Here is a 27,734-nt window from a genome sequence, read left to right as displayed (position 1 = left end):
TTTACAATAGCAAAGACATGGAACCAATCCAAATGCCCATCAATGATAGACTGGATGAAGAAAATATGGTACATATATACCATGGAATACTATGTAGCCATAAAAAGGAATTAGATCATATTCTTTGCAGGGACATGGATGAAGCTGAAAGCTATTGTCCTCAGCAAACTAACACAGGAACAGAAAACCAAACACCGCATGCTCTCACTCATAAGTGGGAGCTGAACAATGAGAACACATGGACACAGGGAGGGGAACATCACACACCAGGGCCTGTGGGCAGGGGGTGAGGGGAGGGAGAGCATTAGGACAAATAGCTAATGCATGCAGGACTTAAAACCTAGATGACAGGTTGATAGGTGCAGCAAACCGCCATGGCAGACGTTTATTTATGTAACAAACCTGTACATTCTGCACATGTATCCTGGAACTTAAAGTAAAATAAAAATTAAAAAATTCCCCATGGTAAATCCAGCTCTGCTACTAACTGGCCATCATGCATCTCTCCAGATGACTGTTTCCTCATCTGCTCATGGCTAGGATAGTGCTGGATGGTACCAAAGGGCTCTTCCAGCATCAATCCCAGACCTCTGTCAGGATGGAAACTTCCTCCAAGAACAGTGAGGATTCTTGTTCTGCCATCAGACAGTGTCTTAGGGACATAGCTGTTTTGGGACACAGGAAGCAGGGCAAAGTAGTTTGAGAAAAAATGAAAAGCCATCTGTGGTCAAGAAAGTGTCCAGCTACCCAGGGAAGCATCTGCTCCAGTGGTCCCAATAGACACATAGTGTCTTCATCTACTTGGCATCATTTCTGTGCTTACCCAGGTGGAGTGGTGGAGTGGTACAGTGGGCAGACAAAGCTGTGAATTTTGCTTTGTACAAAGAGGGGATTTGATTGGGAGATCTCATGGCTTCCTTTGTTTGAGTTCCTCTTATATGCTAGTGTGGGAGGCAGAATAATGACCTCCACACCCTGAAAGATGTCCACTTCCTTCTTCCCAGAACCTGTGAATATGTTAGGTTACATGATGAAGGAATTAGGGCCACAGATGGAATTAAGGTCACAGATGGAATTAAGGCTGCTCATCAGCTGACTTTGGAATGAGTACTCCTGGACTACCAGGGTAAGCCCAATGCAATCACAAGGGTTCTTATAAGTGGAAAAAGGAGGCAAAGAGAGAGAGAACCAGAGAAGTGGCAATCTGAGAAGGAGTTGGCCCAAGGTTGCTGGCATTGAAGGTGGAGGAATGGGACCAGGAGCCAAGGAGTGCAGGTGGACCATAGGAGCTGGAAAAGACAAGCAGGCAGATTCTCCCTAGAGCCTCCAGAAGGAACACAGCCCTGCAACACTCAATTTTAATCCAGTGACACCTGCTTCAGATTCTGACCTCCAGAACTGGAAGATGATAAATCTCCATTGTAATTTGCTGTAGCAGCAAGAGGAAGTGAATAGAGCTAGGTACATGGCAACCATTACCTTAGTCCTCACCCCCCTAAAGTCTACACATTTTCTACCTTTTGCTTTATAGATGAGAAGACTAAGACTCAGTGAGGAAATGTCAAGGTCACAGAGCTAGTGCATTGGTCAATGTTCCACCCAGGAAAGTGGAAATAATATTTCAGAGAGGCACTGGATGCCAGGAAATGGTTACAGAGGTGCCAGTAGGGCTGGGAGAGCAAAAGGAGTTGGGCAGAGTCACCCTGGAGCCCGTGCGTTCACCCTCCCTCCCCTTTCCAGGAGAAAGGGCTCAGTCCCAGCTCAGCCACTGGCCTGCCCAGTGGCCTCAAAGTGCTCACCTCTCTGCAAAATGAAAGAGTTGCATTGGCATTGGCTCACTTCTAATTTCTGAAGCCTAAAAGAAGGTCCTCTTTGCCGAGGCTGAGTTCAGCTACTCTCCTCCAGTCACATTCCATTTGTGTCAAACTTTGTCCTCCTTTTTGGGCCACACCATGCATATCCCAGATTCTGTGGTCTTACAGAGCCAGTTTTGATGCCAGGTGAGTTTGGGTTCAAGAACTGATCCCATCTCTTACTGACATTGCTGGAAGCATGACCGTGGCAGCAGGGCAGATGCTGGAGCTGCTCTCGTTAATGTGGCTGATGTTCTTGGCACAGATGACGTGGGAACCACAGCCTCTGAGGCTAACCAGGAGCCACAGCTGATGGTGCTGGAACTTTGACTAGCAGAAGAGGTCCTTTCTTCCTCTAACACTCAGCCATGCATCAGTGCCTCTCACTGCTGGAATCTAACAGGACTCTGCTAGCATGGGAGTAAGGAGATGTCATTTATAGGGAGTAAGGACAGGCAGTTTGTAGGCTGCTAGCCCCCATGACACAGAAGAGTTCTAAAAGGGTGGTTGTGGGGCTGAGTCCCAATAGGGCAAATGCAACAAGTTCATAAGTAGTGGGATGCTGTCAGCACATTTCATCTCAGCACCTGTGCACTGGCTCCTTCGCCTGGAAGGCTCTTTCCCCAGATGTCTGCATGACCCACACCTCCCTCACTTCCTTTAGGTCTCTAGTGAAATAGCATCTTCTCAAAAACATCTCCCCCAGCTGCCATAGCTCAGTGTCCCCTCTTCTCACTGCCACTTACCCTGATTTATTTTTCTTTTTAGCACTCATTATGACCTGAAATGATATGTTTATAAATGAATTTGCTTAGTATCACTCCCCTCCATGAGAATGAAAAGCTCCATGCGAGGAGGGACACTTTTCCTATTTTACTTATTGCTGAAACCCCAGCACCTAGAGCAGTGCCTGGCATACAGTAGGCATTTACTTACTAAATAATTGTTGCATGAATGAAGAAAACCAAAGTATACCAAAGGCTGAGTACAGTCTGTAGCACGCTGCTGCTTAAAGCTCTGTAGTACATTCTTGGAGGTGTTTATAGCAATCGGATGGAGACTTACTTGCTGTGGGAACATGAAGCAATTTCACCCAGAGGAGAAGCAGGCATGGAGAAAGAGAGAGAGAGTGCCACTTTTACAAGGGAAATATTTTAGATCATTGCTTTGGGCCTTCTGTGATGTTTCTGTCTTGATAGTTTCTACCTCTGTTCTGGAGAGGTTTCCTCATGAGAGAGATTTTCCAAGTCAGGCAAGGCATATATATATATATATATATATATATATATATATATATATATATATATATATATATATATAGAGAGAGAGAGAGAGAGAGAGAGAGAGAGAGAGAGAGAGTCATTCTCATTTCAGGTCTCCCTGCAGTCACTCTCCATGTGGCATCAAGCCCCACCAACTCAAGTGGTAGTGAGTCGTGTCTGTCTCTCACTAGAGACCTCCTGGGAGCAGAACCCGTTCCTTGTTCTTCCCTTAACACAGTGGATCTTTGCACGCCATCCCAGATGCACAGCAAGCTCTCACAAGCTGCTGGATAATGGCAATGAGCTGAATTTGGCTCCTTAGCCTCTCAGCCCTGAGATTTCTTGTGAGGTGTGTGGAAAGAAAGATCAGACAGATCTAGGTCAGAGCATGAACTCCTCACTATTACCTGGGCGAACATTGGCACATTTCCTCACCTCCCTGAAGCTGTGGACTGAAACACACTCGCCTTGAAGGGCTGTTTCTGTAAGACACCTCGCACAAAGCCTGGCATACAGTAGGTACACAATAAACCTTAGCCTCTTCTCCCCTGCTCGGTGTCTCTTGACTCCTCTTGAATAAAGTTGAATCTGTAACTGGGGCAAGATCTGATTATGTAACAGCTCCCTCTCCCAGCCCAGGAGTTTGCCATGCTACACAGAGGTTTTTTTCCCAGTTGGGAAATGCAATTTCTCATTCCTCTTTCAAGTTCTTTGGGGTTAGTGATTAGAACATGGCTAGGAATATGCATGAGGTATGAGCCACAGGAAGCCCTCTTACTTTCAAATTGAAGGGAGAATGTGGGGAACATGCATTCAGGGGGTAGGGCTTGGATGAACTATTTTTAAATGACTTGGAGAGTGAAGAGAATGAACTCCTCTGAGAGAGTTACCTTCCATAAGCTCATGTAATTTTTAAATGGGCTGATAGATAGCAATTTCCCAGGCCATTTCCTCTCTCTCCAAGGGCAGCCAGTTTAAACTGGAGGTATCAGCTCTGTCCCCTCCCACCCCATGGGTGACATTGCCCCATCTCCTTCCAAACATCTACGCAGCCTGCACACATCTGGGGTTCTGGGCTTGCTTTAGAGACCCTGTTGTTCATCTTCCTCTCCAGTGCCTGGGTCCCTTCCACGATATGATTGACAGGTGGTCACCAGGCTCCTCTTGCACACCTTCAGGGGTGGGGAACTCACTGCGCAAAAAACACGTTCATCCTTGGACACATCCATCAGGCAGTTCTTCCTTGTGGTCCCACACATCAGAGCTCTTGCCTGGGGCCCTTGTTCTGACCTCAGAGCCAAGGAAAGCAAATCCAATCCAGGCATCTCCTCTTGGGAAACTCTTTTCTGCAGACTAGACATCTGCAAATATGAGTAGGGTTCATTACCTTCATCCAGCATGCTGTGAGCACCTCTGCATTCTAGACCCAGAGGAAAACCAACCTCTTCCATGAAGCATCTGCCATGAGCCTTCCCCTAGTGCAAGCGCTGCCCCGAGCTGACAGGACTGTGAGGACAGGAGCCAGCACAGGTGTGGCCACGTACCAATCACAGCACACCCCCAACACTGCACTACAGGCAATTGCAAGTTTAGCACCAATTCTGTGACATGCTGGAAGCACAGAGAGGACTTTCTGGCTCTCCCTCCTACCCTCTTTTTCACCCTGGGCCTGTGAGGAGCTACATTTCCTTCCACCCGTCTTTAGGGGAAGACCTGGCATTTGCAAAACTTGCAACACAGATATCCGTCTTGCTCTGGTGAAAGTGATGGTGAAGGGAAGGTTGGGTGAAAGCCAGAGAGCATGATGAGTGTCTTTCAATTTCAGATGAGACTGAGAGAGAGAGGAGGAAAGGTGGAAGGGAGGAAGGAGAGGGGAGGGGAGAGAGACAGGCAGGATTTGCGGGGAGGACAGCATTCCAAAGCTCTGAAGGGTCTGATTCTAAGTTGCTGTCGTGGTCTGAATGTTTGTGCTCCTTCACCACCCCTAATTTCTATCTGGAAGCCCCAGCTCCCCAGAGTGATGGTCTTTGGAGGGGAGTCTTTGGGAGGGCTGGATGAGGTCATGAGGGTGGTGCCTCCAGAGAAGTGAGAAGGCAGCGTCTACAGCCAGGAAGAGGCTTTCACCAGGGAGCTGACTCTGCGGACACCCTGGTCTCGAACTTCTGGCCTCCAGGACTGTGAAGCCTGTTGTCTAAACCACCCATCTGTAGTATGATGTTATAGCAGCCCCAGCTGGCCGAGCTTCCAGGAAGCATTGCTGGACATTGGGAAAATGATACGTCTGGAGCCCCGGTGTGGGTTGTAATTCTAGCTCCTCCGCTCCCCTGCTGAATGACAGCACTAGCCCCTTCTAGTGTCCCCCTCACACCCTCCCTCTGCCCACTCTAATTTCAGCCTTGCTGTAGCAGACAGTCCATGTGGGCTCAGGTATGGGCCAATGTTTGCCCACCTTAAGCACAGCACGTGCCTCTCCAAATGCTCAGGCCCTCTCCATGGCCAGGAAGCTGCTCAGCCATCTGCAGCGCAGTGTAGACATTCAGGGAGTTAATATCCCTGGGGGCAGGAGCTGGCAGATAAATGCCCCATCTTCCCTTGTGGGACAGTTCTGGAGGTATTCCATGTGCTGCTCAGAAGCCCCGCAGAACTGATGCCCTTTGCCCATGGAAGTCTCCCCGAGATGCACCTTGGGCTGCCTTGCTCTCCAGCCAGTAAACTTCCCACACCCAGCATGTGTCTCAGGCTCTGCTGCGAGGGCATCCAGTGTCACTGCCCATGTGCAAGCTTCTCCATCTTCTCACCTGCAAAGTGGGAATACTGACTGTGTCTACTTCAGGGGATAGTTATACGAGAATTAAATGAATAAGGGCACATAAAACACAAGGGAACCCTTAGCAAGTGGTGACCAATGTTATTGCAACGTGGATAGCTCAAAAATGAACCTCATTAAACGATGTAGCTCCAAACAGAAGCAGGTGACAAGGCTGGCTGAACTTGATGAAGCGGCTTCAACCTGTAATCCCGTCCATCAGGAATGAAATGTTTTGGGAGTTGAAAATGCAGGCCAGTGAATTTCCATCTTCCTTAGTATCAACCACTGTCCTTGCTGAGTAGTAAGAAGTTGTTGCCTTTTTATATTTTAACAATAATCATTTAGCAAAACCTACTGAAACTTTTCATTCGGAATATTTTTAAACAGAAAGTTTTTTAAACTGCTTGCAAGTTTTTCTTTTTGAATGTGCAGATCCGAGAGTTTTTTGTTTGTTTGTTTGTTTGCTTTTGAGAAGGAGTCTTGCTCTGTCACCCAGGCGGGAGTGCAGTGATGCACTTTCGGCTCACTGCAACCTCCATCTCCCGGGTTCAAGCGATTCTCCTGCCTCAGCCTCCCGAGTAGCTGGGACAACAGGCACCCGCCACCACGCCCAGCTAATTTTTTTGTATTTTTAGTAGAGATGGGGTTTCACCACGTTGGCCAGGCTGGTCTCAAACTCCTGATCTCGGGTGATCTGCCTGCCTTGGCCTCCCAAAGTGCTGGGATTACAGGCGAAAGCCACTGCTCCCAGCTGAGATCCAAGAGTTTTTATTGGTGATCCATGTATATAACTTTGTCTACCAAACCACATGACAGACACATCTCTTTTTATGGAACAGTTTCTTATAAAAGGTTGCTACTTTCTCACTCCTGTTAAAATGTCATCTTTATCCTGAAGCAACAGATTGACTACATCTTGAATTTGAAAATCTCTGTGAGGCAGCGTACTGTCAATGGTCATTGAGGCTAGCAGCAGGGTTGCACCTGAAATGGAGATAGCGGGTTCCACTATTGATTGTCCTGTCTTTCTTTGTGTGGGAGTTGTTAGTTTTACCTTTAATTTGTGGTTTCTTTTTTTTTTTTTTTTCTTGAGATGAGGTCTCACTGTGTTGCTGAGGCTGGCCTCGAACTCCTGGGCTCAAAAGGTCCTCCCACCTCAGCCTCCCAAAAAGATTAGTTGGAACTGCATACAGGCATGTACTACTATGCTCAGCTTTTGGGGATTCTTTACAAGCCAGCTGTACATTCATTGGGGTTAATTCAATTGAAACCAAATACTACCATTTCCAAATCTGCTAACTGGTAAATTGCACAAGTAAACAGCAATATGTCATTCAAAAGACAGATCGAAGGCACCCTGTCAGCTTCTCCATATGGTGGAGCCCTGATCCCCAGTCACATAGGCCATGTGAAGGCTCCAGGTTCGGTCCATAATAAAACGTTATAAAACTATAAATAGGAGCTCCAATATCTCCTCCTACACCCCTTGTTACATACCCTACCTTGGATCCAACTGCTGTCGGTAATAAAAACACACTGAACCTAAGTTAAAAACCCAATGACTTCCTCCTCTTAAATTCCATTAGTCATTGAAAAATAAATGCTTTGATGAAATCTCCTATTTTTAGAAGCATGAGGCCTGCCCTGTGTAAGGGAGAACAAGCTCAGTGCCACTCTGGGCATGGAACTTATACGAGGCTATTGCCCTATGCTCCACGTGAAGTCCCTTTGCCTGTCTCATCCCAGGCCCCCGATCACAAGAGGGAAGAGGCCTCCGGGTTGTTCTGCGCTTTGCTCTAGCAGGAGGTGATAAAAGAGGTGACAAAGTGTGGCTGCTGCCATAACAAAGTGCCATGAGTTAGTGGCTTAGAACAATAGAAATGGGGTTGGGCGCGGTGGCTCACGCCTGTAATCCCAGCACTTTGGGAGGCCAAGGCGGGTGGATCACCTGAGGTCAGGAGTTCGAGACCAGCCTGACCAACATGGTGAAACCCCATCTCTACTAAATACAAAAAATTAGTCAGGCGTGGTGGTGGATGCCTGTAATCTCAGCTACTTGGGAGGCTGAGGCAGAAGAATCACTTGAATCTGGGAGGCAGAGGTTGCAGTGAGTGGAGATTGCACCACTGAACTGCAGTCTGGGCAACAAGAACGGAACTCTGTAAAAAAAAAAAAAAAAAAAAAAAAAACAACAACAACAAAAAAAAAACGGTGGGAGCCAAGATGGCCGAATAGGAACAGCTCCGGTCTACAGCTCCCAGCGTGAGCGACGCAGAAGACGGTGATTTCTGCATTTCCATCTGAGGTACCGGGTTCATCTCACTAGGGAGTGCCAGACAGTGGGCGCAGGCCAGTGGGTGCGCGCACCGTGCGCGAGCCGAAGCAGGGCGAGGCATTGCCTCACCTGGGAAGCACAAGGGGTCAGGGAGTTCCCTTTCCGAGTCAAAGAAAGGGGTGACGGACGCACCTGGAAAACTCGGGTCACTCCCACCCGAATATTGCGCGTTTCAGACCGGCTTAAAAAACGGCGCACCACGAGACTATATCCCACACCTGGCTTGGAGGGTCCTACGCCCTCGGAATCTCGCTGATTGCTAGCACAGCAGTCTGAGATCAAACTGCAAGGCGGCAGCGAGGCTGGGGGAGGGGCGCCCGCCATTGCCCAGGCTTGCTTAGGTAAACAAAGCAGCCGGGAAGCTCGAACTGGGTGGAGCCCACCACAGCTCAAGGAGGCCTGCCTGCCTCTGTAGGCTCCACCTCTGGGGGCAGGGCACAGACAAACAAAAAGACAGCAGTAACCTCTGCAGACTTAAATGTCCCTGTCTGACAGCTTTGAGGAGAGCAGTGGTTCTCCCAGCACGCAGCTGGAGATCTGAGAACGGGCAGACTGCCTCCTCAAGTGGGTCCCTGACCCCCGAGCAGCCTAACTGGGAGGCACCCCCCAGCAGGGGCACACTGACACCTCACACGGCAGGGTATTCCAACAGACCTGCAGCTGAGGGTCCTGTCTGTTAGAAGGAAAACTAACAAACAGAAAGGACATCCACACCGAAAACCCATCTGTACATCACCATCATCAAAGACCAAAAGTAGATAAAACCACAAAGATGGGGAAAAAACAGAACAGAAAAACAGGAAACTCTAAAATGCAGAGCGCCTCTCCTCCTCCAAAGGAACGCAGTTCCTCACCAGCAATGGAACAAAGCTGGATGGAGAATGATTTTGACGAGCTGAGAGAAGAAGGCTTCAGACGATCAAATTACTCTGAGCTACGGGAGGACATTCAAACCAAAGGCAAAGAAGTTGAAAACTTTGAAAAAAATTTAGAAGAATGTATAACTAGAATAACCAATACAGAGAAGTGCTTAAAGGAGCTGATGGAGCTGAAAACCAAGGCTCGAGAACTACGTGAAGAATGCAGAAGCCTCAGGAGCCGATGCGATCAACTGGAAGAAAGGGTATCAGCAATGGAAGATGAAATGAATGAAACGAAACGAGAAGGGAAGTCTAGAGAAAAAAGAATAAAAAGAAATGAGCAAAGCCTCCAAGAAATATGGGACTATGTGAAAAGACCAAATCTACGTCTGATTGGTGTACCTGAAAGTGATGCGGAGAATGAAACCAAGTTGGAAAACACTCTGCAGGATATTATCCAGGAGAACTTCCCCAATCTAGCAAGGCAGGCCAACGTTCAGATTCAGGAAATACAGAGAACGCCACAAAGATACTCCTCAAGAAGAGCAACTCCAAGACACATAATTGTCAGATTCACCAAAGTTGAAATGAAGGAAAAAATGTTAAGGGCAGCCAGACAGAAAGGTCGGGTTACCCTCAAAGGGAAGCCCATCAGACTAACAGCAGATCTCTCGGCAGAAACCCTACAAGCCAGAAGAGAGTGGGGGCCAATATTCAACATTCTTAAAGAAAAGAATTTTCAACCCAGAATTTCATATCCAGCCAAACTAAGCTTCATAAGTGAAGGAGAAATAAAATACTTTACAGACAAGCAAATGCTGACCGATTTTGTCACCACCAGGCCTGCCCTAAAAGAGCTCCTGAAGGAAGCGCTAAACATGGAAAGGAACAACCGGTACCAGCCGCTGCAAAATCATGCCAAAATGTAAAGACCATCAAGACTAGGAAGAAACTGCATCAACTAACGAGCAAAATCACCAGCTAACATCATAATGACAGGATCAAATTCACACATAACAATATTAACTTTAAATGTAAATGGACTAAATTCTCCAATTAAAAGACACAGACTGGCAAGTTGGATAAAGAGTCAAGACCCATCAGTGTGCTGTATTCAGGAAACCCATCTCACGTGCAGAGACACACATAGGCTCAAAATAAAAGGATGGAGGAAGATCTACCAAGCAAATGGAAAACAAAAAAAGGCAGGGGTTGCAATCCTAGTCTCTGATAAAACAGACTTTAAACCAACAAAGATCAAAAGAGACAAAGAAGGCCATTACATAATGGTAAAGGGATCAATTCAACAAGAGGAGCTAACTATCCTAAATATTTATGCACCCAATACAGGAGCACCCAGATTCATAAAGCAAGTCCTGAGTGACCTACAAAGAGACTTAGACTCCCACACATTAATAATGGGAGACTTTAACACCCCACTGTCAACATTAGACAGATCAACGAGACAGAAAGTCAACAAGGATACCCAGGAATTGAACTCAGCTCTGCACGAAGCAGACCTAATAGACATCTACAGAACTCTCCACCCCAAATCAACAGAATATACATTTTTTTCAGCACCACACCACACCTATTCCAAAATTGACCACATAGTTGGAAGTAAAGCTCTCCTCAGCAAATGTAAAAGAACAGAAATTATAACAAACTATCTCTCAGACCACAGTGCAATCAAAGTAGAACTCAGGATTAAGAATCTCACTCAAAGCTGCTCAACTACATGGAAACTGAACAACCTGCTCCTGAATGACTGCTGGGTACATAACGAAATGAAGGCAGAAATAAAGATGTTCTTTGAAACCAACGAGAACAAAGACACAACATACCAGAATCTCTGGGACGCATTCAAAGCAGTGTGCAGAGGGAAATTTATAGCACTAAATGCCCACAAGAGAAAGCAGGAAAGATCCAAAATTGACACCCTAACATCACAATTAAAAGAACTAGAAAAGCAAGAGCAAACACATTCAAAAGCTAGCAGAAGGCAAGAAATAACTAAAATCAGAGCAGAACTGAAGGAAATAGAGACACAAAAAACCCTTCAAAAAATTAATGAATCCAGGAGCTGGTTTTTTGAAAGGATCAACAAAATTGATAGACCGCTAGCAAGACTAATAAAGAAAAAAAGAGAGAAGAATCAAATAGACGTGATAAAAAATGATAAAGGGGATATCACCACTGATCCCACAGAAATACAAACTACCATCAGAGAATACTACAAACACCTCTACGCAAATAAACTAGAAAATCTAGAAGAAATGGATACATTCCTCGACACATACACTCTCCCAAGACTAAACCAGGAAGAAGTTGAATCTCTGAATAGACCAATAACAGGAGCTGAAATTGTGGCAATAATCAATAGTTTACCAACCAAAAAGAGTCCAGGACCAGATGGATTCACAGCCGAATTCTACCAGAGGTACAAGGAGGAACTGGTACCATTCCTTCTGAAACTATTCCAATCAATAGAAAAAGAGGGAATCCTCCCTAACTCATTTTATGAGGCCAGCATCATTCTGATACCAAAGCCTGGCAGAGACACAACCAAAAAAGAGAATTTTAGACCAATATCCTTGATGAACATTGATGCAAAAATCCTCAATAAAATACTGGCAAACCGAATCCAGCAGCACATCAAAAAGCTTATCCACCATGATCAAGTGGGCTTCATCCCTGGGATGCAAGGCTGGTTCAACATACGCAAATCAATAAATGCAATCCAGCATATCAACAGAGCCAAAGACAAAAACCACATGATTATCTCAATAGATGCAGAAAAAGCCTTTGACAAAATTCAACAACCTTTCATGCTAAAAACTCTCAATAAATTAGGTATTGATGGGACATATTTCAAAATAATAAGAGCTATCTATGACAAACCCACAGCCAATATCATACTGAATGGGCAAAAACTGGAAGCATTCCCTTTGAAAACTGGCACAAGACAGGGATGCCCTCTCTCACCGCTCCTATTCAACATAGTGTTGGAAGTTCTGGCCAGGGCAATCAGGCAGGAGAAGGAAATAAAGGGTATTCAATTAGGAAAAGAGGAAGTCAAATTGTCCCTGTTTGCAGACGACATGATTGTTTATCTAGAAAACCCCATCGTCTCAGCCCAAAATCTCCTTAAGCTGATAAGCAACTTCAGCAAAGTCTCAGGATACAAAATCAATGTACAAAAATCACAAGCATTCTTATACACCAACAACAGACAAACAGAGAGCCAAATCATGAGTGAACTCCCATTCACAATTGCTTCAAAGAGAATAAAATACCTAGGAATCCAACTTACAAGGGATGTGAAGCACCTCTTCAAGGAGAACTACAAACCACTGCTCAAGGAAATAAAAGAGGATACAAACAAATGGAAGAACATTCCTTGCTCATGGGTAGGAAGAATCAATATCGTGAAAATGGCCATACTGCCCAAGGTAATTTACAGATTCAATGCCATCCCCATCAAGCTACCAATGACTTTCTTCACAGAATTGGAAAAAACTACTTTAAAGTTCATATGGAACCAAAAGAGAGCCCGCATCGCCAAGTCAATCCTAAGCCAAAAGAACAAAGCTGGAGGCATCACACTACCTGACTTCAAACTATACTACAAGGCTACAGTAACCAAAACAGCATGGTACTGGTACCAAAACAGAAATATAGATCAATGGAACAGAACAGAGCCCTCAGAAATAACGCCGCTTACCTACAACTATCTGATCTTTGACAAACCTGAGAAAAACAAGCAATGGGGAAAGGATTCCCTATTTAATAAATGGTGCTGGGAAAACTGGCTAGCCATATGTAGAAAGCTGAAACTGGATCCCTTCCTTACGCCTTATACAAAAATCAATTCAAGATGGATTAAAGATTTAAACGTTAGACCTAAAACCATAAAAACCCTAGAAGAAAACCTAGGCATTACCATTCAGGACATAGGCGTGGGCAAGGACTTAATGTCCAAAACACCAAAAGCAATGGCAACAAAAGCCAAAATTGACAAATGGGATCTAATTAAACTAAAGAGCTTCTGCACAGCAAAAGAAACTACCATCAGAGTGAATAGGCAACCTACAACATGGGAGAAAATTTTCGCAACCTACTCATCTGACAAAGGGCTAATATCCAGAATCTACAGTGAACTCAAACAAATTTACAAGAAAAAAACAAACAACCCCATCAAAAAGTGGGCGAAGGACATGAACAGGCACTTCTCAAAAGAAGACATTTATGCAGCCAAAAAACACATGAAAAAATGCTCATCATCACTGGCCATCAGAGAAATGCAAATCAAAACCACTATGAGATATCATCTCACACCAGTTAGAATGGCAATCATTCAAAAGTCAGGAAACAACAGGTGCTGGAGAGGATGTGGAGAAATAGGAACACTTTTACACTGTTGGTGGGACTGTAAACTAGTTCAACCATTGTGGAAGTCAGTGTGGCGATTCCTCAGGGATCTAGAACTAGAAATACCATTTGACCCAGCCATCCCATTACTGGGTATATACCCAAATGACTATAAATCATGCTGGTATAAAGACACATGCACACGTATGTTTATTGCGGCATTATTCACAATAGCAAAGACTTGGAACCAACCCAAATGTCCAACAATGATAGACTGGATTAAGAAAATGTGGCACATATACACCATGGAATACTATGCAGCCATAAAAAATGATGAGTTCATATCCTTTGTAGGGACATGGATGAAATTGGAAACCATCATTCTCAGTAAACTATCGCAAGAACAAAAAACCAAACACCGCATATTCTCACTCATAGGTGGGAATTGAACAATGAGATCACATGGACACAGGAAGGGGAATATCATACTCTGGGGACTGTGGTGGGGAGGGGGGAGGGGGGAGGGATAGCATTGGGAGTTATACCTAATGCTGGATGACGAGTTGGTGGGTGCAGCGCACCAGCATGGCACATGTATACATATGTAACTAACCTGCACAATGTGCACATGTACCCTAAAACTTAAAGTATAATTTAAAAAATAAAAAAAAATTAAAAAAAAAAAAAAAAATCAAACAACAGAAATGGATTCCCTCACAGTTCTGGAGGCCAGAAGTCCAAGGTCAAGGTGCCAGCAGGGCCATGCTCCCTCTTCTGGCTTCCGATGGGGACCAGCAGTCCTTGGTGCTCCCTGGCTTGCAGCTGCATCACTCCAACCTCTCCTCCGTGAACACACGCTTGCCTTCCCTGTGTGTATCTATCTGTGTCTCTTCTCCTCTTGTAAGGACAAGAGTCATATTGGATCCAGAGTCCATCCTCCTACAGTATGACTTCCTCATAACTTACATATTAATTATATTGACAAAGGTCTTATTTCCAAGTAAGTTCACATTCACAGCTACCAGGGGTTAGGACTTCAGCATATGTTTATGAAGACACAATTCAACCCACAACAGAAGGTTATAGCATTTTGTATCCTCTGCCAGGCTAAAGATGAAAGGGAGAGGGAGAATGTAGCAAGTACCCCACAGTGATAGCACATATATTCATAATGCTCCTTGCTCATCAAGAGCCAGATACCGTTCTGAGGACTTTGTGTGTGCCAACATTGAACACTGGTTACACCACCAATGCTATTATGTTTATTTTACAGACAAGGAAACTCAGGCATGGAAACATTAAATACTTCACCTGGTATCATACTAGATGGAAAATGGTGCAGCCAGGATTTGTTTGCATTGGTGAGCACCCATTGGCCCCGAAACAATGTGTGTTTGCATTGGTGAGCACCCATTGGCCCTGAGACAATGTGTGTTTGCATTGGTGAGCACCAATTGGCCCAAGACAATGTGTGTTTGCATTGGTGAACACCCACTGGTCCTGAGACAATGTGTGTTTGCATTAGTGAGCACCCATTGGCCCTGAGACAATGTGAAGCCCAGGTTTCTCCAGCTCCAAGACCTGCCCTCTCCCACTGTACCACCACGTCCCTTAAGTGGCTCTTGCTCAGGGGGCACTCCCAGGTGTGGGCTCAGCAGGTGTACAGACACCTGGAGGGGTCTCCAGGCCAGGATGGCACCTGTGCTAACAGCGTGGCTCTCTGAGGACCCCGAGGGAGGCTGGCGGGCTCCATCTCATCTGCTTGCAGTCGTGTGTGGGCCACCCCCAGATGCATCAGTGTCTGTCACTCTGCTGTGCTCTGAAGGTGTCTGAGGACCATGGGGAGCCTGCCATTGGAAAATCACACCATGCCTGGAACAGTAGGGAGAACACTGAACAGATACTGGCCCCCCTGCTGATGCAATTTGGTTGACATCTAGCATAATTTTCCTCTGTTCCTGTTTGCTCAGCCTGCCCCCGCTTCTGTGTTTATAACATGCTCCTTCTCCTTCCCTGTCACCTGAGTCTTGATTTTTACTATTTCATTCAAAACACATGGGTTGGATGTACATTCTCTGCAAGGCTCAACATAGAGGAAATAAAATAACAATAATTGTTTATTGAACACATATTATGTGCCAACACTTAACACACATTGATTTTATTCCCCAAAACAACCTCATAGGTAGGTTTTGTTATTTCTGTTTCATGGAAGAACAAGCATGGGGCGGGCAGAATAGGTAACTAGTCTGGGGTCTTTTAGCAGGGACAGGGCTGGGTGTGAAGCCCAGGTTGCTCCGACTCCAAGGCCCACCCCTTTCCACAGTAACACAGCATCCCTTAAATGGCCCCTGGTCAGGGGGCGCTCCCAGGGGTGGGCACAGCAGGTGTGCAGACAGAACGCCCCAGACAAGAGTGAAAGTGCCCAAGAGAGACAGACACAGGTGCAAGAGCGACCCAGATGAGAGGGTAACAGTGATTAGCCATCATGGGGGCAGGGAAAGTCTCCAAAAGATGTAACTGCTGAGGGTATCCTCGGAAAAGGATGTCCTAGGCAGGCAACAAAGTGGCAGGGTGTTCTGGACACAAGGAACAGCATGAGCAGGGCACAGAGGCAAGGCCATGGGGGTATGTGGGATGGAGGACGAGTGCCTTTTCCAGGGCAGCAGCCAAGAGAGATGGGGGGAGCCTCCAGATGCCACAGGGACCGTGGGAGGAGGCTCTGCATGGCAGATGAGAATTTGGACTGGATCCTGCTGGCAGGGGCAAGACAGCACAGGTTTGTGTGCAGAAGAGTGGCCCGATCATCTTCCTGGGGATTAGCCTGGGGATAATGAGCCCAGTGGGGAGAGGCTGAGGCCTGAACTAAGGCAGGCCTGGGCTCAGGCAGAGAGGAGCACATGGACTGTAGATGCTGAAGGGGCTTAGTCACTAGATCAGACAAATCAGACACGGAAGGCAGTGTCTGGGTTATGTGACCACAGGCATCCAGTTTAGGTGACTTTGTGATTGTTGTCAGGTGCCCCCAAAGCCTGAGTCAAGGTTTTGAAGATGGGAAGTTTATTTGAGAGGTGACTCGAGGAAGCACCACTTGCCCAGCTGGGAAATGGGACAGGGAAATGGAGGATGCAACTGAGGAAGCACCACTTCTCCAGCTGGGAAATGGGACAGGGAAGGAGAGGGTACAATTGAGGAAGCATCACTTCCCCAGCTGGGAAATGGGACAGGGAAGTGGAGGAGGCATTGAGGTTCAATAATGAGCAGGTGTCAGCTGTGGGCAACTGGGACCCCACCCACCCAGTCACCTCTGGGGGACAGCGTAGGACTCACTCAGGTGTCTGCGAGGAAGCTAGGTATACCTCTGTTAACATCAGCTTTGTCTTAACCGAGGGCTGCTCCTGGGGGTGTTAACTGCTGAGGGCTGAGCACACACCTGTGCCCAGGGAAAGCCGCAGGCGGAGAGGCACGGGTGCTGGGTGTAGGAAGCTGTCCATGTGCAGGAGAGACATGGGTGGCATGCAGTGCCGGCTACAGGGACACAAGGAACACATCAGCAGATTGAAGCACCAGGTTCTGTCTTTGTTCCTTGTTGGTCATAAGATAATGAGGCTGGACCAGAGGATGGGACAATCTGGGTTGTTTTTCTTTTTTTAATCACCATATGCCCAGCTCCCAAGCCCCATGCCTGGCACCTTCAGGGCTCTCAGAACTATAGGTCTTGCCACCCCCTGTGACCTGTGGGCAGGAACTTCATCTCCGTGCAAACACTCAAGGCCCTCCTCGGCTTGCTCCTCCCTTGTCGTCCAGCCAGGAAAGCATCAGAGAAGGCTTCCTGGAGGTGTCTGAGATAAGGCTGAAAGAACGAGGCGAGTAGCCAGGTGCAGAAAGGTCAAAAGAACATTCCAGATTGAGGAAAGAGCCAGATATGCAGATGAATGTGTCAGGTTCCAGCCCCAACTGAGGCCCAAGGAGGGTGGATGGATGGACAGGTAGCTGAAAAAACAGTCGGGGGGCCGTAAGCAGGTGAATATGGTTTTACTCAGCAGCTCTCATCAGCAGCTCTCATACACTGTCCGTTCTGTCTCAGCTGCTTGAGCCAGCTGCTCCCACGCTCAGCTGCACGGCCAGCTCTCCCTTGCCTTCAGGGTCAGCAGCTTACCTCTTTCTCTCTCTGGGCACAAGCGTGAGCCGTGCCATGCCGTGCTGTGCCGAACCCTGCCCTGGCTCCCCTCTGTCCATCTGCAAGATGGACGGCTCTGGTTATCCCTCTCTCTCTTTCTCTGGGTGCCAGCAGCTGCACAAGAGTCATGTGGAGCCATGCCCAAGAGCCCCCATACAGTGTCAGCAGGGCAGTTATACCTTCCCAAACAATAGTGGCTCCAAGCCAAGTATGAACTTACACAAACAGGTTATATAACAAGTGGAGTATGCACCTGTGCACCTAAACTCACTGAGTCATTCTGGCCTGGATGTTTGCCTCGGCCTATTCCTTGACCAAAGCACATCCATTTACCCCTCAGAATGTCTCTTGCTTTTCCCTAGTGCCAGGAATAGGAGACAACTTTCCATCCTTCTGCTTCCTGCCCAGAGTGCCCCTGCCTTCTCTGGCAGCCTGAAATGCCCCCTCCTTGGTGCCCTCTCAGGACTCCAGCTCAGTCTTCTATGTTTGCTATTTTCAAAAGAATATCTGTGAGCCCTCAGCCAGAAAGGGTGCATGTGGAATAGGGAGGACTCCAAGCCCAAATCCCAACAGGCCGTTGTTAGGAGTGATTGAAAATAGTGAGGGAGTCATGGAGGGGTGGGGGACGGACTTACCTGGCAGTTAGGGAAATAGAAGGCTGGCGCGCTTGGGCCAGGGTCCTGCAGGGCACTGAAGAGGCAGGGGCTGAAGGGTGTGGGAGGCGCCGGCAGGTAACTCCTTGGTGCAGGTTTGGGTTCTCCTGGAAGCAGGTCTGAGAACGAGTTAGGAGAGCAGAAGTTTCAACGGAGAATAACACATGGAAAGTGACAAGGATGGGAGAAGAATTGGGCAGGAGGAGCTATCAGGCCACAGTGCCCCTGGCAAAGTCTCGGCAAGTCCAGGGGAGAGCTCTGGAGAAACTCATGCATTGCAGGAGGTCCCCCACTGGACAGAAATGGCTGGGCCCTTGAACTGCCTCCTTGCTCATTCATAGGCTGGGGGTCACTCTGAAACAGTATCACCCACTTTATGAACATATATACAATAGGAAGGTTAAATTGAAGCTTTAAGAAAAGATCAGAATTTTTTTTTAAATTTTAAAGTTCTAGGATACATGTGCAGGATGGGCAGGTTTGTTACATAGGTCAACATGCGCCATAGTGGTTTGCTGCACCTATCAACCCATCACCTAGGTATTAAGCCCTGCATGCATTAGCTATTTTTTCTAATGCTCTCCCTCCCCCCACCCCACCCCACAACGGGCTCTGGTGTGTGTTGTTCCCCTCCCTGTGACCATGTGGTCTCATTGTTCAGCTGCCACTTATAAGTGAGAACATGTGGTGTTCGGTTTTCTGTTCCGGCGTTAGTTTGCTGAGCACTGTTCACAGTAGCAATGACATGGAATCAACCCAAATGCCCATCAATGATAGACTGGATAAAGAAAATGTGGTACATATACACCATGGAATACTATGAATCCATAAAAAGGAATGACATCATGTCCTTTGCAGGGACATGGATGGAGCTGGAAGATAGGAAATTTTAAGAGAAAGAAGAGAGATTTTTTGTTTCAGGAAATTCTGTTAAGGGCTAAACATTGCATTTGTCTGAGAGCTTCCTGGCAGCCATGGTGAAAAGAGAAAAAAAAACATAGGTTATGAAGTTATCCTTATTTTATAATAGAAAATATGTATGTCATGAAGGAAAGAAATAGTTTTCTACCCCAGAAGTCTAGAGTTATTTTATCACATAGATGTTGCATTTTGAACTTTGAGGAAATAGTAGAAATATTATACTTAATGCATGAAACAGAAACATTGCTCATTCAGCTGCTTTTCTCATTTACCCTTAATAAATGCTGGGGAGAGCATTAAATTATGGTTCATAAAAAAAGATATTCTGAAGCAGTTTTTAGTACCCTGCTGGAAATAACACTCCAAAGCCTTCGGAAGGGTTCTTGCTTCTTGGAGAATCTGGAGCAAGTTTAATGGCATTTGCTTAAGAAGAGCATTTTCACATGCCCTGAGGGGTGGAGCCATGTTTTAGGGATGCTGCCTGCTGTGTCTGGAATGGACTGTCCGCAGGAGCCAGCACAATAGCCACCTTTCCCTGTGGGAGGAAGAAAGATCAGAGCACTGAGCATTGAAATCTGTGTCCAAAAGTGCACCCCATGATCTGATTATTGTGCTTTCAGGGATCTAATCAGTCAGCCCGCCTTCAAGCACACATTCATAGAGGTTTGCACAATTAAGGTCTTCATTTAAAAAAAAAATGATGGGTTCTCTGAGGCTGGAAGTTTGCAGTGTTCAACATGGAAAAGGCATAAATCATGAGGGTGGGTTTGAGTCCTGGTAAGATTCACTCTTTGGGACTATTTCCACTCAAGTTTTCTTGTATTTCAGAGGATCACATGGAAGGGGCCTTGCAGTCGTTAAGCTCAATCCTTCTTTTCACAATAGCATGGACTGCAGGGCATCCTGGCCAAGTGACATCCTACTGGTCTCTGGACACCTGCAATGAGGATGAACTCATGAGCCAGGCAAACAGGAGGCGCTTAGTGAATATTCAGCAAACGAACTCCAGTGTGGGAAGCTCCGAGCCATGGTTGAATGTATATGATATCATGCAATTATTACAACAGCCGTTGGAGGCAGGAATGATAACAAAAGATGAACAGGGACACAACTGCCCAATGTTATAGACGGGTTTGAACTCTGGGTGTGCTCTGCCTTGCGTTGCGGACAGTCAAGAGACCCACGTTCTCAGCTTTTCTCCCAGCCAGCTGGGTGATGTTGGGCAAATCATGGCATCTCTCTGGGCCTCTGTTTTCCCATTTTTAAACCAGGGCTTTGGACTCCATAGTTTCAAAGGCCCCTGCCAAGTTCCGCCCCCAGCTAAGATGTGTGGCTAGGAGGTGGGACCCGTCCCTGCAGGGCCCAGCATTAGACATGATGGACACTCTAATCCCTGCTGAAAGTCCATGTGTGCCTCTGTTTGCAGCCTTCCAGACGTTCTTGGGTAAAGCAGACGTTTCCCAAGAGGTAGAGGAGGTCCTGGCTGAGAGCCGCGTGCAGAGGAGCATCCGCCTGGTGTCCGTGCTGGAGCTGCTGAGAGCTCCCTACGTCCGCTGGCAGGTGGTCACCGTGATTGTCACCATGGCCTGCTACCAGCTCTGTGGCCTCAATGCAGTGAGTCCTGGGGCCCGGTGGGCATCCTTGCATGACTGGAGGGATCAGAGGGTGGGGAGGTTCAGGGCTTGGGCCCCGGACACCCAGGTTCAAATCTCAGTTCTGTCATTGCCACAAACTCTATGCTGTTAGGTAACCATGTAACTTGACTGATCCTCAGTTTCCTCATCTGTAAAATGGGATCACATAATATGGAAAGACACAATCCATGCAAAGTGTTCAGTTCAGCTGCTAGCCACAGAGATATCCTATAATAAATGCTATCACTAATTATTCCTAGACATGTCTAAAAGTTATATTTCTTTAAAAAATTGATATTAGGAAGTCAGAAGTGAGAGACATTCAGATGATTTTCATAAAAGTACTCTTGACTGGGCTGTCTTCAACTCACAACTTTGGCTTGAAAAAAACCTCAAGACTTTAAGTAAGAAATGTTCTGGGGCTTGAGCTGCTGCAGGCAGGGAAGTCTGAGGAGGTCTCTCCATGAGGTTCCCCAGATGCTTGGATGTTCACAGCAGTCTCCTCTCCCTTGAGGGCACTCAAAGGTGGAATTCCCGGTTGGAGACTTAGGGAGGCAGAGTCTGGATCTTTACTGTTACTGTTGGTTCTGACAAATGGAGTGGGTTGCCTCTAGGGGTGGTGATCTCCCCATCTATGGAAGTGTGCAAATAGGCTGGCCAACCACTTGGCAGGGGAGCGTAGAGGAGATTCTTGCATAAAGCATCCAAACTGCCTCTGAGGTCACTCATGTCACTTGGGAGGAGACTGACTGAACCCAGAGGGAGGGAGAAGGGGCACCCGCCAGCACCCTTCCAAAAGGCCCCAGGTAAGACAGCTTGCATTTATACTAAATAAGCGTGAGACCAGCACCCCCCAAGGCGGGCAGGGAGGGCGTTTGGGGGTGTCTAGGGAAGGTGAAGTGAAGGGGAGTCATTCCTGTCCAGAGAAGGAAAAACAGCAGCATAGAAATCTACAACCACAGTGTTGTTCCACCTCTTTTCAACAACTGTTGGTTCTATTTTCGGAAACACTGGGATGAAATGAGATCACCTTGCTTCTTGCTTTTACCTTTCTCCTTGGTCTGGTTAAAGTCAGCAGATTGAGCAGGTGCCTGGGTCAGTGGCTGTACCTACATTAACTGAGTGATCCTGGGAGAGTCCTGTTGTCTCTTCCTGTTGATGAGACCGAGGTTTTGCCAGACAGTCTGAAGGAGGCGCTGCTTGTTCTCAGAGAGAGAGAGGGGAAGTGAATTGTTTCTTCAAGCTAACACCTGAAGCCTTAAAGACCGAATATGGAACCTGTAGTGAATGAGGCATTTACACTGAGAACCATCAGTTCTAAACAGAATTCAATTCTCCACAGGGACATCATTTTCCCATTTGCATCCCCCGTATAACTTCATAAATTCCTCTGTGGTGTACCTGCAAGCCGCGCTGACTAAGCACCTGATGAAAAAAAATCTCAGCTGCTCCCAAAGCCAGCAGTCATGAGGCCCCATCCTCAGAGTGTTCTGCCCTCCCATGTTGATGATCTTCAATCTTTAAGTCGGGATAATATTTCCAGCTGAGCGTGCTTTACCTGACCTGGAGCAGAGCTCTGGACCAAGAGTCAGAGGCCTGGCTTCCCATCTCAGTGGGACACACCTGCAGTGAGAAACCCGGGCCAGCTGCTCCCCGTCGCTTGGCCTCCACCTACTGGGCTGCAAACCTCATCAAGTGCACATGCATGTAGCACTCAGAGTGGGCCAGGAGCTGTCCCCATGGCTGCCCTGTGAGTTAGGCCGCACTGTTAGGCCCAAAGACATAAAGAAACTTTTCCAAGGTCAAACAGCGAGGAATAGTAAAAGGATTTGAGCCCTAGCTATCTGGCCCCAAGGTCCCCCTCAGAGCACCCCCATGCATGTCACTCAGGCTGTGTCCCCAGGCCATCCCTAGGCAGCCATGGGGACAAGTCTTCTTCCATGTTACATACAGAGAGACCCATGCTGTTTAGTGGCAAATGCCAGCATCACAGCCACGCTGTGGTCCAGCTCTCCCCTGTACCTGCTGCCTTGTCATCCAAATTCACGGGACAAAGAGAGCTACCAGCACCAGCAGGTGTGACTTTTTCTGTGCAGGCACCACCCGTGGGATCCAAAACTTCAGCTGCCTTGGAAGACTTGCTTTGTCTTCTTCATTATCCCAGACATTATTTGGGGGACATGACATGTCACTGGAGACATCCGTAAATACTGCCAGGCATCTCTGTGTTTGTCATCTTATTCAAGCCCCAAACAGCCCCACAGGGTAAGTGGTATTGTCCCCATTTTCTAGATGAAGAACATGTGACTCACAGAGGGTCAGGCGTTGCCCAAGGTCCCAGGGGTGGTGCCTGCACAGACAAAGTCACACCTGCTGGTGTTGGGTGCACTCCCTGGACAGCCCACCCAGGCACTTTGTACCAAACTTGCATTTCTCAGCCTCATATCTGTGTACATTTTCAGCTGGAAAATTCATTGTCATAGGGGCTGTGCTGTGTGCCTAGGCTATTCAGCAGCCTCCCTGGCCTCTTCCCATTAGGTACCAGTAGCACTATCTGCCCCACCAGCTGTGACAACCAAAAATGGCTCCAGACACTGCCAAACATCCCATGGGAGCAAAATTGCCCCTGGCTGAGAACCTCTGTATCAAGCAAACATCACAGATGGCTCAGTATATTTATGCTAAGGAGCTGATGAATGTTTTTCACGTACTTTAGAAGTCACTCAAAATTTTGCTGGGTGCAGTGTCTTGTGCCTGTAATCCCGGCACTTTGGGAGGCTGAGGCAGGCGGATCACCTGAGGTCAGGAGTTTGAGACCATCCTGGCCAACATGGTGAAACCCCATCTCTACTAAATATAAAAATTAGCCAGGCATGGTGGCAGGCACCTGTAGTCCCAGCTACTCTGGAGGCTGAGGCAGGAGAATCACTGGAACCTGGGAGGCGGAGGCTACAGTGAGCCAAGATCGCACCACTACACCCCAGCCTGGGAAACAGAGCAAGACTCCATCACAAAAAAAAAAAGAAAAAAGAAATTATTCAAAAGTTGGGATAACCAACATTTATTTATTTATTTCTAAATTCCTTTTTGGTGTTGGATTTTTTTCCCTCTGCCTCACACAATAAGCTTTCAAATTCCATTCTCTAAAATTAGACCTGTCGCTTAAAGTGACTTATTTTAGGCAGCTGCCTTCCTTTCGAGCAGTTTGTCCTCAGCATGAAAACCAGGCTTCGGTGTGAGTGTCAGTCTGTTGCCAGTGTGAAAGAGGCTCCTGGCTTTAGGCCCATCCCCGTCCCCATTGCTGGGGTGGCCACAGCAGTTCCTGCCCCTCCACTGTGCTCCCCTCACCTGGAGAGAGCTATTAGTGGGTCTCCATCCTGGAAGATGGAGGCTGCATCTTATCAACCCTGTGTCTCCAGCACCAGAGCAGCCCATGCCACATGGTGGGCACCTGAGTGTCTGGGGGAGAAAAGGAGGTGAGGGCAGGAGATAGGGAGTTCTTGGGCTGAAAATTGGATCAATACCAATTGTCAAGCCCAGTGTGGGGAAGCCTTCATTTTCTTGAACCTTCCCTTATCTTCCAGAATGCCCAGGGTCATGGTGGTTCTCTTATCTACTTGGGATGACCCTTCCTTCCTTGGGATTCCTTCTTTCTTAAACACAGAAGCCAATCATAGTCACTTCCCTGGGCCTCAGTCTCCCATCCTGAAAAATGGGGATGATAATACTCAGTTTGCACAACTGCTGTGAGGAATCTGTGGAATTATGTAAAATATCTCACAGGTGGCAGCTGCTCAGCTTGCATGAACCTCCTCCCAACCTTGCTGTCATCAGCACGACTGTTTCTAGCATTGTTTCTCCTCTCTCAATGCCATGCAGTTTCAAAATCTGCTGCTTCCTGATATGCAGTCTTGGTTGGGAAACAAGACACCCAAGTGTGTTAGAAATAGATGTAAAAGAAGAGCAAAGAGGATCAGAGTGCCAGCTGTGAATGAGCCATATGGGCCTGGTGACATTGGTTCTGGGTGCTCACCGGCGGTGGACTGCTGCCTGGGTCTTTGCACTTGGTGGGATACCCATGCATTACAGGGTTCCTGGTGTGTTCCTCTAACCACTTAGTTGGGAAATCGTTGTGTACTCCTCCCTTCCTTGCTAGACTAAGAGGTCTTCTAGGGTAGACGAGGACCTGTGTTGTCTGCTGTCACCCTAGTGCCTAAGAGAGTCCCAGATTTCTTACGCTTTCTCTAAACAGTTGAGTAGAAGGGAGGGAAGGGAGGTGACTGGGAGGAACAAGGGGAAAGAGACATGAAAACTTTAGATGTGTTTACAGAAAACTGTGGTACTTTCCCCCTCTTTTGGCCTGGAACCACATGAAGGTCCATCTGATTTGTTGAACCATCATTAGGAGTTCTGGAGCCCAAATCAAGTTTTGTACAAAATCTCAAATTATAATTTCAGAAGCAGTTATTAATAACTTTGGTTTTGAAAAGATTCTCCTGAAATCACTTCCTAGATCAAGTTGGAAGAATCTAAAATGTTCTGTAATCATAAAAGTGGAGACCATCTCACTGCAGCAATTTGCTATGTCCTGATGAATAGGGAGAAAGCTGAGAAGAGACCCTCCATATGGCCACCCTGAACTGTGGTCAAGAGTGCCAGGCTTGGGGTCATCTGCCTGCATGCAGCTTGCAACATTGAACTTTTGAGTTATGGGATCTTGGACAAGTTGTCATGACTCCTCCGTGCCTCAGTTTCCCCAGCTGTAGAGTGGTGGTGAAGATAGATGAAAGGATGCATTTAAAGTTCAGCAGCCGGGCATGGTGGCTCACACCTGTAATCCCAGCACTTTGGGAGCCTGGGGTGGGCAGATCATTGAGGTCGGGAGTTCAAGATCAGCCTGACCAACATGGAGAAACAAGTCTCTACTAAAAATAGAAAATTAGCTGGACGTGGTGGCACATGCCTGTAATCCCAGATACTCAGGAGGCTGAGGCAGGAGAATCGCTTGAACCCAGGAGGCAGAGGTTGCAATGAGCTGAGATCGCACCATTGCATTCCAGCCTGGGCAACAAGAGTGAAACTCCGTCTCAAATAAATAAGTTCAGCATGGGGTCATTCACATAGGTGGTGCTCCATAATCTTAGCTATTATTTTGTTGAAGGAGCCCCACACTGAGACCACCAGGGAGGCTATGGTTCCATCCCACATCCTCTGACTTCCCAGCTGTGTAGTCCTGGGTGAGACACTTCACCCCTCTGAGCCTCAATCACTCATGTCAGAGTTCAAAGGAGACCAGGCCAGAAAGGTGGTATCATTCATTGGGCTAATGGCTAGGTCAGTGTGAGGTTAGATTTTTATCCGTAAGATGAGAAGCAAGACTGGGTGATCCAACACTCTTAGAAAAGCTTTTAAAAGCAAGCATTTTCTGGCCACTCTTAAAATTTGAGTCCTTACTTTGTATGCTTCTGGATTTTTATAAAGAAAGACAGTGGAGGTCAGAGAAGGAAGCAGCCTTTTACTGAGCATGGACCGGCTGTTGGGCATCTAGATACGCCGTCCAATTTCATGTGCTCTAAGGATATAAAGCAAGGCCGGGGTGGTTGAGATCTGCATTCACGTTCTCACCACCATAGCAATTGCTGGGGTCAAATCCCTTCTGTCCAGCCCACAGACTCCCGTCCCTCCAAAGAATAGGAGCTCACAGAGAGGGGACGTTAGATGGTCAATTGCCCTGCCTTGGAGATTCAACCACCAGGGGCCAGAGCTTCAAGCCCAGCTAGCCCTTCAAGGCCAGTGAGTGACCCACAGGTCCTGTTTTGTGAAGCGTAAGGTGCGCAGCTGTAGTCGGGGCGCAACTGGTCCCAGTGAGAGATGTGGGAGAGTCAGCTCATTCCTCTGCCTCCACTGCCAAGCTGAAGCAAAGTCTGATGAGAATGGGAGCTGACATTTGCTTGGGGCTGTGGATGAAGCAGCTCTGCTGAGAGAGAGTGGGCTTCCATACATTGCCGTGAAGCACACAGCCTGCCCTTGGTGGAGAGGGTCTTGCTTTGCTTGGCAGCTGCCGGTAGTGATTCATCCCTGGTGCCCCCATTTCCTCTCACCTCTCGGGTGATTCCACTTGCCCTGCTTCATAGGACTTAGCACCCTCCCCTAGCATCTCTGGAAGGAAAGCAGATTCCTTCTCACCCAGAGGTAGCAGAGGACAGTAGAAATGTTTGGGATGACCAGGGCTGGATCTCAGCTCTGCCACTCATAGCTGGGTCACCCTTACCTGGCTGAGCCTCAGTTTCACATCTGTTAAATGGAGCAGTGATAGCTCCCTCACTGGGCTGTGCTGGGAATGCAGTTAAGTCATGTAGGGGATAGGTTTGGGGATTTACAATAGATAAGCCCCCTTCTTCTCTGAAATTCGGAACAGGTTAGAGAGGGGGAGACAGAGAGAGGCACAAGAACCAGATGGGGATGAAAATGTTAGCTCTATTTTGAGTGGAGCTGGATTAGACAGCATGGCTTCGTAAGTGGCAGTTAGTTCAGCACCTCTAGCTTTAAGATGCTAGACCCAGCCACAGGCAGAAGGAGCAACCCCAGACCCCTCTACGGGGCAAGCCCCTCCTTGGGTGGAGGCAGCAGACACGTCTCCAGCTTCCTGCAGGAGGCAGGTACAGAAAGAGTCCAGGGGATGCAAGAGGGCACTCCCTACCTCCCTGTCCCTTGGGTTGAGAGGGAGGTATGTTCCCTAGTGGATGCTCCCCAAATGGAAACAGGAAATAGAAGGGAAAGGAGGTCCCTGGAAACAGTAGGTGAGGCATCGGCACAGTTCCTGGAACACAGTGTTTAATAAATGGGCAAGGTCTTC

At 47.4% G+C, this 27,734-nt stretch overlaps 1 protein-coding gene across 19 annotated transcripts in view; it reads left to right on the top strand.

The window, feature by feature from the left end:
* Positions 1–27,734, top strand: part of SLC2A9 (solute carrier family 2 member 9) — a 279,004-nt gene that overhangs the window by 110,552 nt on the left and 140,718 nt on the right. For all 19 annotated transcript variants that reach the window (XM_063809388.1, XM_063809384.1, XM_063809396.1 and 16 more), the window contains one exon: positions 20,671–20,858. In XM_063809388.1, coding sequence (XP_063665458.1) covers positions 20,671–20,858 — 188 coding nt within the window. The remainder of the gene's footprint in view (positions 1–20,670; positions 20,859–27,734) is intronic.

The sequence above is a fragment of the Pan troglodytes genome, chromosome 3, assembly GCF_028858775.2.
Source record: "Pan troglodytes isolate AG18354 chromosome 3, NHGRI_mPanTro3-v2.0_pri, whole genome shotgun sequence".
Taxonomy (NCBI): domain Eukaryota; kingdom Metazoa; phylum Chordata; class Mammalia; order Primates; family Hominidae; genus Pan; species Pan troglodytes.
This window is presented reverse-complemented; position numbering and strand designations above follow the sequence as displayed.